At 40.0% G+C, this 10,876-nt stretch overlaps 1 protein-coding gene across 1 annotated transcript in view; it reads left to right on the forward strand.

Moving 5' to 3' along the window:
* Positions 1-1,585: 1,585 nt before the first annotated feature.
* The window catches only part of kcnip4a (potassium voltage-gated channel interacting protein 4a), a 121,600-nt gene continuing 112,309 nt past the window's right edge, over positions 1,586-10,876 (forward strand). The window contains exons 1-2 of the mRNA XM_032544192.1: positions 1,586-1,740; positions 2,525-2,676. Coding sequence (XP_032400083.1) covers positions 2,538-2,676 — 139 coding nt within the window. The 5' untranslated portion in view covers positions 1,586-1,740; positions 2,525-2,537. The remainder of the gene's footprint in view (positions 1,741-2,524; positions 2,677-10,876) is intronic.

Below are 10,876 nucleotides of genomic sequence, written 5' to 3' on the forward strand. Positions count from 1 at the left end.
ACCTTAATGCCATAGAAAATCTGTGGAGGGAGCTGAAGATTTGAGTTGCCAAACGTCAGCCTCTAAACCATAATGACTTGGAGAAGATCTGCAAAGAAGAGTGGGACAATATCTCTCCTGAGATGTGTGCAAACATGGTGGCCAACTACAAGAAACATCTGACCTCTGGGATTGCCAACAAGGGGTTTGCCCACAAGTACTAAGTCATGTTTTGCAGAGGGGTCAAATACATCTTTCCCTCATTAAAATGCAAATTAATTTATAACATTATTGATCATCATGCAGATTTTTTTTGTAATTCTGTCTCTCACTGTTCAAATAAATCTACCATTAAAATGATAGACTGATCATTTCTTTGTCAGTGGGCAAATATACAAAATCAGCAGAGGATTAAATACTTTTTTGCCCTCACTGTACGTGCACATGTTCCAACAAAACAAGTTCCTTCCCGAGGCTATTTTGCAGAGGCACCGTCATTGTGTCCGGCGATAGAATAAAAATAGTAAAGACAATTGTCACTGGTTTAAAGAAATGCCAAAAAACAAGAGCACGGGTTTTTCCCATCCCAGAATGCTGTGTGGACTAGCCAGACCCTCCTCCACAGCACTATAGAGGAAAGTCTGGCAACGTGTGAAAAAGTGTCTGACATAAATGGCTGACTTGTTAATTAAAATGATGAAAAGAATCAAGCACACACAGAGATCAGAAGTGCTGTACAGTACAGTGCTTGTGGAGCTGGCAATTTCAATAATATTTCTGATTCAGACATCCCAGCTGAGTGTGTGCATGCTGCGGTGCTTTAACACACATCTGTTGGTCTTTGCAACTGCTGCCGTCCTGGAGCCTGTAGTGGCTGGGAATAGTATGGTCTGTTTTTTTTTGTTTTTTTTCCTTTCCAATATTTCTTCCTTCCCCTTGCTGGGTTGTTGTTTTTTGGAAGAACTGAATTAGTATGGGGCTGTGCATGCTAACACACTAAACTAAGAAAGTGAACATCTACATTTTAGGATTGTGATAGTTGGTATGTAAGTATGCTGGCATTGGTAGTAACTCAAAGTTCTGCTAAATACAGCCTAAAAGAGCCTTTTAACAGTGGCTGGGTTGGCTCAGTGGGTAGAGCAGGTGCACAGGCTTATGCCTTGACGCGTAGCTCAAGGGTTTGAGTCCGACCTGTGACGATTTCCTGCAGGTTTTCCCCCTCTCTCTCCCCTTTCTCACCTAGCTGTCCTATGGATTACAGGCGGAAAAGTCCAAAAAATAATCTTACAAAATAAATAAAAAGAACCTCTAACATGGCTATATCATACAATACTAGTCTTTTGTGATATAGTGCAGATACAATTCTTCAACCCGTGTTTCAGTACGGACAATGCTTTTTTTTCTTGCTTTTTAAGAGGTTCAATGAGCATGGTTCAAGGGATCCACTATAAATGCAGAGCCACCAGCATCTTTGACTCTACCCCCCTTCTTCTGATACTTGAATAAAAAAACACACATGGTTATCAGACTTGAAGCACAAGCCATAGTGTCTTCCAGCAGTTCTCTCTCACTTATTCACTCTCTCTGCTTCACTGAGCGGTCCTTGCTCATCCTCCTCATCCTCCTCCTCCTCCTCCTCCTCCCACCCCCTTTCACACTCTGTTGATCAGCTCAGGAAAGAGAAAGTGCTTGTGTGAAACCTGAGGATCACTTGCAGCCTGAGGAAGCAGAGAGCGTGCACATCGTGTTTTATCCTGCAAGGTAAGATTCTGCTCAGAGGGACAGTTGACAGCAGTTAGCCCTCGCATTGGACCTCACGTTTTGTGCACTGAAGGATATAAATTTGCCATCTGACAGCAAACCAAAAGCCCTGCAGTCAGAGCAGCTGATGATCTGTTGATGTTTGGAACTTTTGCTCTTGAAATGGAATCGGGGGCGGGGGGTCTGTAATCGTATTGTTAGGTCCTGTTTTATTTAGTAATGTCATAAAAGTTTGCTTTTACTCTAGGATGGCTATCTGGAGACAATCAAGATGTCTGCTGGTTTCATTTAAAAATCTATTAGAATGAGTCAGATTGTAGGCAAAGGGTCAATGCAGTTTACTAGGTACATTTGCTTTTACCACCACTAGTTCTGAAATAGCTGGAAACGTCCTTGAAAGAGCTCAGGACACATAAAACAAGGATTATCCGGCTCCAAAAGGGCACGCTGAAATGTCTTGCATTTTATTATGGCCATGCATACCTGGGGGCAAAAACATTAAATTAGCATAGGGTCTAAGGTGTATTGCCTTAAACGTGGCTTGGTTTGTTTTGCCTGCTGAAGTGGCTGAATTGGTGTGTTTTAATGTTTTCTAAAGACTAGTAAGGTGATGTCATTTATGAGGCTAATAATAATCACCTCTGTGTTCCAATTTAGAATTATATTTACTGTTAACCCGCAGCCCTTTTTGAAGTAGCCAAATAATTAGGCTTGTATCTGTACAGAATTGACTAAAGTTAACTCCTTGCAAATAATGCCACAAACGCACTATATTTAAAAAGAGAGAAGTTCCAGCCATGTGTACACCAACCAAGAGGACCCAGTGGAGGGAGGACCTGCAGCATTTCCGTAAAGACAACGGCTTCTCGAAGAAAGTCCTGTTCAACTGCTGCCTGGTGCGACGCATCATCACCTGGGCCTCCCCAAAGCAAAAAGGTACTAAAACAAGTGGAAAATAGCATACACTACACTCAATAAGCTAACAAAAAGTTACCCAAACAAGAGAACGTTCTTCAGTTTCAGTGACAGCTAAGTCCTGGAACTATAAGTACAGTGTGCACTTAAAAAAAAGTAATATACTAATCTAATTATGCTTTTAACAGTAGCACTATAGCCTATACTTATCAACTGTACTGTTAACCTGAGTTCTGACAAAATGGAGTCCAGAACGTACTCCATATGTAGTCCAAAGCCGCTCAGGTTGTCAACAGCATTTAAAACACGTTTGTAACTGTTTGTGAATGTAATGTTTACATTTTTTTTCTGATAATAAAAAAATAAAAAATTGATCACTAAAAAGCTTTCAAAACACATAATGTGGTATTGCTCAGTTAACCTGTCACCTTTTATTCTAACCCCAGAATTTATGATATTCCTGAAGTGACATGATCAGAACGGATTGCACCACGAGTCAGGCTAGACAGCTCCAGTAAATGAACTCTTTTTAAACCTAGATCGGTATTGATTACTGCTTGGGTTATATATTCACAAAGGCCAAATAGCCTTATAAAATAGGATTTATAGGGAACATTTCTTGCCTCTGGAACGGGCAAGATATCAGGCAGTAAAATACAGAGGGGAAACACTTGGCTTGGCTCTTTGGCCAAGGCCTTTACGTCACATTTAGATACATCAAAGTTAGAATTGACCTCCCTTTTGTCAAATAAGGAAATTAATTAAAAGCAAAAAAGAGCCTTATTATGAATAGCAGATTTGAAAACTTGATTGGATATTGAATAGAAGCATGCCTAATGGTCTTTTTTGTGAAATGATTTGTTATTCAATTTTGTATTTATGCACAAACTGTAAGTACAGTTAGGAGATTGCAGTTTCTTTCCTTGTCTATTTTCATTGTTGCTGTTTATTAGTGACACTTGCTCAGTTGCCATTATTGTTTTATAACTCAGTGATACGTCAAGCATCACCATAAATTCTGGAGCATTTTGTAATTGGCATGTGTTCTGCATTGATATGGCTTGTCAGATAAATGGCTTGTGTTTTGGGTACGATTTAGGATGCTATCAACAGTCATGGATGTTGCCGTAGGGACTAGATAACATCTGCAGTGAAGATTTTTCTGCAGGGGAAAAACAACAACAGAAGGACTCTAAAACAGTTTTTCATGAATAAGAGAAGCGAGATTGTGCAAATTCGACTTTTTCTTAGAAAGAGAAAACTTTTCTCATTTGGTATTGATTAGATTGGTGTCAAGGGGGCAGGTGCTGTTTCTATCTCATAATCAGTGTAGTCTCTTCTTGTACTTTGGCCTCTCCTCATTTGTGTGAGTTAGCATGTGCATGTGCAGCCTCCATCCCAGGACAGGCTGCATTGGCTGGAACAGGAGCGCAGTGGTACCAAGAAAGAAAATAACTTTTTACAATAACATTGCAGCAATGGAGTTTCCTATTTATATTTAATTCTGAACTTTCACTTGCCAGTCTGCTGAACACTGCTGTCACTTCTGGATTTTTTTTTTCTGATGTCTGACTTTAATACAGACATCAAGAAAACCATGAAATTGAGAGCTCACCTTTACACAGTAATAATAATAATAGAACCGCTTCATTGGATTTGAAGGCTGCATTCCTACAGTAGCATATGTTTGTCTGTAGGTGTTCTCGTCATCAGCTGGCATCACACACTGGTAATATAATTCCCGGTCTTGCCCAGAATAACCTCTCAGCTTGCTATCACACTTTAAACCTGCCAGGTTGGTTCCTTTCGGATGTTGGAGCAGTCTCCAGAAAATGAGCATGCTCACTAAAGCAGGTAATTCTAGAAATGCATAAGCCTGATGATGTGTCCACGGGACAGGCTTCTGCTCTGAGAGACCATCTTAGAAATTCCTGCTGTCTCTATGAGGGAAATAATACGTACAGTACTGTATGTATGTCCCACAATGTAACCAGTTGATAATTTGTTGTAGGTGTTGTAACACAAAAATAAGTTCTTACTTAATGTAGGGGTTTGAAGTAGTGCTGGTCAAGTGAAGATTCACAAACTACTGTCTTTATTTTCTGAGCTCACTAGATGGCGCTCTCTGTTCAAAGAAAAAGTTTAAAGGAATGGCAATTCAGTGCGTTTTCAATCCTTTGTTGAACAGAGAGCGCCATCTAGTGAACTCAGAAAATAAAGACAGTGGTTCGTGAAGCTTCATTTGACCAGCACTAATCTAAAGCATTACTTTACTGTACTTATGTATCATACTCACATAAAACTGTTACATTTTCAAGTTTTGTTTTATTTTCAGTGTATTTAAATTATATGGCAATTTGAAGTAAGAAAGAATGCAATGTACTTTTCCTTTTTATTTTTTTTTATTTTTTGTAGACACATTTCTGGAAGAAGTCCATTGCTGTACCTCATGTTTACTGCCAGGAGAGGGCAGCAAGCTACAGAATAAATAAACAACACACCGTTTGCTGCATTCAGAGCAGTTTATCAGCAGTGCCTTTGATGATGGACAAATGTGTCAAGTTTAATGTAAAATAAGTTAATCATTTTATTCAGTTGTGGCAATATTACATAGAACATGTCTATGTAATTTGAATAACACCAAAAGAACAGCACTAAGCCTGTAGACCAATTTAAAAAAGGAAAGAAAAAAAGACAACGTAAATGCTGCTGCAGTTGTTAACACCCCACCCACCCCCTTTCCAACGGATACACCACGTGTCCTCTTAACACTCAGGTAGTGATACTGTCATACATTCTGTGAATGTCTGCACTGCAGTAGTAATTCAGAGGCACGACGTGCACTCACTATAGCTAAGATATTTCTCTTTGCCACAATACTAAAATATGATGACATGACAGGTGCATATGGTCGCCTCACTTTCTGCTTCCTGATTGACCATTAAAGACATAGTGTAAATAACAGCAAAATAACAGCAAATAACACCAGCGCAGGATTTGACTACTTGTAGTTTTCTCTCGTTACATTAAGAACACTAATATTTTCTGCAGATGACATTATTGACAACTTTTAGATTAATTTGCTACTTGGTCTCCTTTGTTTGTTTTATTGTTGAAGTAGTAGGTATTTCATTCTACATGCATTTATTCCAACTAAACATTGCTTAATGGAATATCTACAGTGCAGTGCTATTTAATACCCTCCTTAGCCAGTAAACCTTTACTCACTGGCTTATACTTTCCTCAGATACAGTATGTGCTAGATCAACATACGGTAGCTTTAGACACGCAATCTGGACATGCTGATTCCCAGTTTCTTCTTATATATATATATATATATCCGCTTGCATGCCCCACTACTCTCCATAGCTTTACCTGGGCAGAATTTCACCACTAGGAGTCATGTCCTTTGAACAGCGCAGAAATGGCCTGGAAATTGGTTTCCTTACAGTACTGTTACAGTAATAAATCCTCCATGAGGAAGTTGTACATTCAAGGTTGCATGTGTTTCTCAATCCCTTTTTTGTAGTCAGACTACAACCACTGGAAATCCAGTGTTCTCGCGAGAGCACAGTTTGAATTTGCTCAGCGAGAAGGGTTGGTGATCGTTTGGATTTTAATGATTCGGATTCCAATTCCGATTCTTCCTTTCAATTTGGTTTCTTATCGATTCTCGATTCTGATTCTTTGAAAGGTGGAGTTGAGATGGGTCACATTCTTAATTCACAAGTAATAGGAAGGTTTTATTTTGATTCAGTGGTGGGTTGCAGTTTTACAGGGCTTTTTCAACGCAAAATAAAGCCACACTAGAGCGCCGCTTACTGTGCTCCATTGCTGCAACACAACAAGCGCCCGCCGCTACGGAAACCAAAACTTGCTCATATTACATTTGGATCTGAATCTGTTCTCAATGCTCAACCCTGTCAGCAAGTCACTCTGGCATTCAGTAATACTCCTGAACTATACCCTTGTAGCCGAGCTGCACCAATCACATTGGCGGGTGGTGACTGTGCGGTGGGTATGACACATTCTTTTGGTGTGGGAGACCCAAACTCGATTCCCACTTCAATACATCAACCAATGTGTCCCTGAGCAAGACACTTAACCCATAGTTGCTCCAGAGGGGGTGGGTGTGTGTGTGTGTGCGTGTGTGTGTGTGTGTGTGTGTGTGTGTGTGTGTGTGTGTGTGTGTAATATAACCAAATGCTAAATGACAGGTAATGATGTAGGCGGGCCAGAGGCGAGCTTAACAGATAACGCTAAGCGTACGTGGCTCTGGATATGTCACCCTGTCTGTTGTTGTGATTGGCCATAGTGTTATCCAATTGCGCTTGGGGCCACCTCTCGAGATGGGTCAGACCCTTAATCTTTCGGATTTGGGTCTGTATTTCCAGGCTACCGCTTCCCCTCACTGATTTGAATTTAATTGATGAGAGTTTGCTCAACAGTGCGACATCATGATGAGAAGCATTGCTAAAAGGACCCTTAAACCTTGAGAAATAGTCACCATTATTCTCTAATTTGGAGAACATGTTCAACCTCATTAAGAGAGTCCTGGGGTGTTTATCCCTGATGCATGTCATTCTCTCCAGGGATTTTGTAATGGCCATTAGTTTTAGGTCATATGTCTGCTTTCAATAGAGCAACTTGCTTTTCATCTTAATCTATTTTCCCACTTGGTCAAGTGTGCAGGCCTCTGTAGATCTAAGGTGGAAATGGGAAAAGGCAATGATGGATTAGAAGGGAAGTTGAGGCAGCATGCAGCCTCTCAGATTGGAGGAGAGGGGAAGAAGAGTGATTGCCCAGCGACTGCTCTCTGGCTGAGATGCAGCATGTCCTACCGTTGTCATTCATTTGATTCAATGTTGCGAACATGCTTGCTGGAGAATGTGGGGAAAAGCGCCAACAGTGATAACTTGTGATAAACCATGACATTAATCTGTACTGTGGACAGCCAGAGAGAAAATATTGCAGGTCGTACAACTAATGCTCTCAGAGATGCGGGAGACAATTTGTTGAAATGCAGTGGCCAGCGTGTTAAACATCTTTGCATTCTTCTTAGCTTGAATATACTGTATTTCACCTGCAGAGCCTTGGCTCTAGTAGCAAGTTAGTTCTATTCTGTTGGATGCAATGGTTTTTGTATTATACTTTAGAGATACGTCATTCCTGGCCATTAGTGTATTTTAATGTATATTAAAAGTCATGTATTTTTTATTGTAGAAAATAAGTTTATAATCATCATTGCTTTGCATTCTGCTGGTCATCGTGCCATGCCTAATACTCTGGCTAACAATTCTATAAATGGCTCAAATATCACACAGACGAAGGACAAATAATTCGAGAAGCACTTTCCATTATGTCACACCACAGTGAGCCTGGTGTTCTCTTTCTCAGGCATGGCTATGACCCACACCCCTCTGTTGATAAACGGATTAGCCGCTAATAGCCAGGGATTAGTTTGAGAAGAGGCGACCCCAGCAAACCAGGTGGTTTGTTAAACACCCTAAAAACGTACTCTCCATCCTGTCAATTGGATACAGCTAACTGAGATGCCGGGTGGTTCAACACGTGAGTGTGTGCTGGTCATTGCTGTAACCAAGCCTGGTCCTATACCAGGAACTCATTCTACACATCGTTAAATATGCATTGGTTGCCACTTGCAGGTGTTTTTCCACAGACCTGGTAACTTTTTATTTCTCAGAGAAAGCCACATGTGAGCAACAAAAAAACAACAACCATAAAACGGCTCCATGACAACTGAGCATAATGTATGCCGTTAAAGATCATGCTATGGATTTGAACGCTCTAGAACAGCTACTAAATGGACCTTGTGGTGAGATTGTAGTCTTAGTTAATTATCTTTGGTTTTTGGACAGAGTAATATGTCACCTTTGCTCTTGCGGGGGACATTTTCTCTCTTTCCTCGAATTTTATAGACAAAACAATTAATTAAAAAAAACAACTGATGAAAAATAGAGGTTACTTGCAGCTGGGAAATCTGATGATCAACAGCAAGGTGTCTTCCAGGTGACTTAGTTTCCTATTAAATGGAGTTGGAATGACACCACTGAGCTGTATGGACTCCTATTCTACAGTAGCTATAGACAACAACATTAGTTTTGGGAAAGTTAGTGTGAAGTCATTAATCAACTGCTTCTGCATATATTATTCTACACCTGGCTTCCTTCTGTTCCTCCCCTGTCCTCCTTTGTCCTCTTGTCTGCCGGTAATACAGGCGATTGCCGGTAACCTACTTCAGTCAAGTGTTTGTATTCTAGCAGCGGCCTGGGCCCTCTATAAATAGGCCCTCCTGATTGATACCCGGTACAGTGAAACCTCGTAAGCCTTTGGCTGCCACAGGGCAGAAATGACTTTCTTCTGTCTGTGTCGCTCGACTTTAACACACCTGTCCCTGTCACGGTCTAATTTATCTTCCCTGCCTGTTTGTCAGGCAGCATCCAAGCACCAGGCAATGGTTCATTTCCAGGCTTGAAAGACCATGCAAATTTATTCATATCTCCCCATGAGATAGCTTCTGAAAAGGTGTGATGTACTATATAATGTTCAACCTGAAGGACAAGCATCTTGACCGATTCTAGTAAGGGATTTCTGGAAGTATTAATGCCTTGAGTAAAGTCATTTTAAAGTTTTTTTTGCACATGCACCTCATCAAAATAACACATTACACGCCTAATCTATACCCTGTTGATTAAATTTTGTACCTAGCTTCTTTCTAATCACTTGGCTTTGTCTAGGTCTCGCTGTGTGAAGAAAAAAAAAAAAACCTCACACATGCAGAAAAGGATCTTTCAAAGAACTGTACCATAAGCACCTTTGAACTAAGTTTCCATCCACTTGTAAATCGAATTATCTGAAGTTTGGTAAAAAAACTCAAGCTGGTGAAAGTGTGTTTCCAACGGCTTTAAAGCGAATAAAAACCTGTGCGTAATGACCTCACGTGCTGTTTTGCGATCAAATTGGTATATTGGATTGATTTCAGACATTGTAAGGTGTTACCATTCATTTTCGCACTGAATCGCACAACATTCAAGCAAACATTTGCAAACAAAGTTTTGCTAGACAAAATGGATCGCAACAACAAATGATCAATATTGCACAAGTTGTAATAGTGCTTATGTGCCGCTGCAAGACATCTCTCTTTTTTGAGACATGTCTCATTTGAGTGTCTTAGGACATCACACGGCTTGTTGTAATCTTTGTTGTCCATTTCCTTTGCGAGTTCCTCATAAAGTATGTAATTTCTTAGATTTTTGCTATCTAAAATAGCCGTTATATTTTGCTCGTAAATTAAATTTAAAAAGTTTCTTGTCTCCTTGTTGTTTTGTGACAGGTTGCAACCATAAAATGACCTAAAACTTAATCGCAATTCCTTATTTATTCGGCAAATAACATTTTCATCAGCGTTTGTCGCATAAGCCGTATATTGATCAAGATAAAATGATTCCGATGAATTTGATTTCTTTGAGCTGATATTCATGAAATTCGATAAAATTTTACTGTTTCCATAAGGCATTTTTCATTCGATATCACTTAATTCGAATAAAAACGTGTGGATGGAAACATAGCTAGTGACAACCTACAGAAATTTAAACTTTAAGCAAAACCTAAAGAAAGCTGTGTCATAAGGCAGTGTATTTGGGCTTGTATAGTGGGTCCCCAATAAAAAAAAAAAAGATTATAAATGCCAAAAACCTACGTTATGAGGCAATACTACTGACCAACTTAGGATGTCTTTTTCACAATCTATTATTTAAAATTACTTTGACACCAATGCAGCATTACGGTGACATGTTAGTGACAAGTATAGCACAAGGTGTGGGCACTGCCACAGTTGGCTGCATCAACCTGCGACTGTGAAAAGAAACAGAAAATGGATTGAGGTTCTACTGGGAGCATCCTAGTGAAACTACCATCCAACGAATCACGTGTCTGCAGATTGTTCCAAAATGACAGCGTGATAAGATAAGTTGTCATTGACATACCATTCTGCGATTCAATCTTGCAAGCCACTGATATTTTTGGTGCAGTTTGGTTTTTTTGGCAAAGAGTGTGGCCTTAACCAACCGCCACTTCGCTCATTTGAAAGCCATGATGTCTCTCTCTTTTCTCATTGGCAGGCCAAATTCTCTGGGTAAAGCAGAGAAAGGGGAGGTAATCTTGCCCCTTATGACGTCATAAGGAGCAAGATTCCAGATCG

This window comes from Etheostoma spectabile, chromosome 19 (assembly GCF_008692095.1).
Source record: "Etheostoma spectabile isolate EspeVRDwgs_2016 chromosome 19, UIUC_Espe_1.0, whole genome shotgun sequence".
NCBI lineage: Eukaryota > Metazoa > Chordata > Actinopteri > Perciformes > Percidae > Etheostoma > Etheostoma spectabile.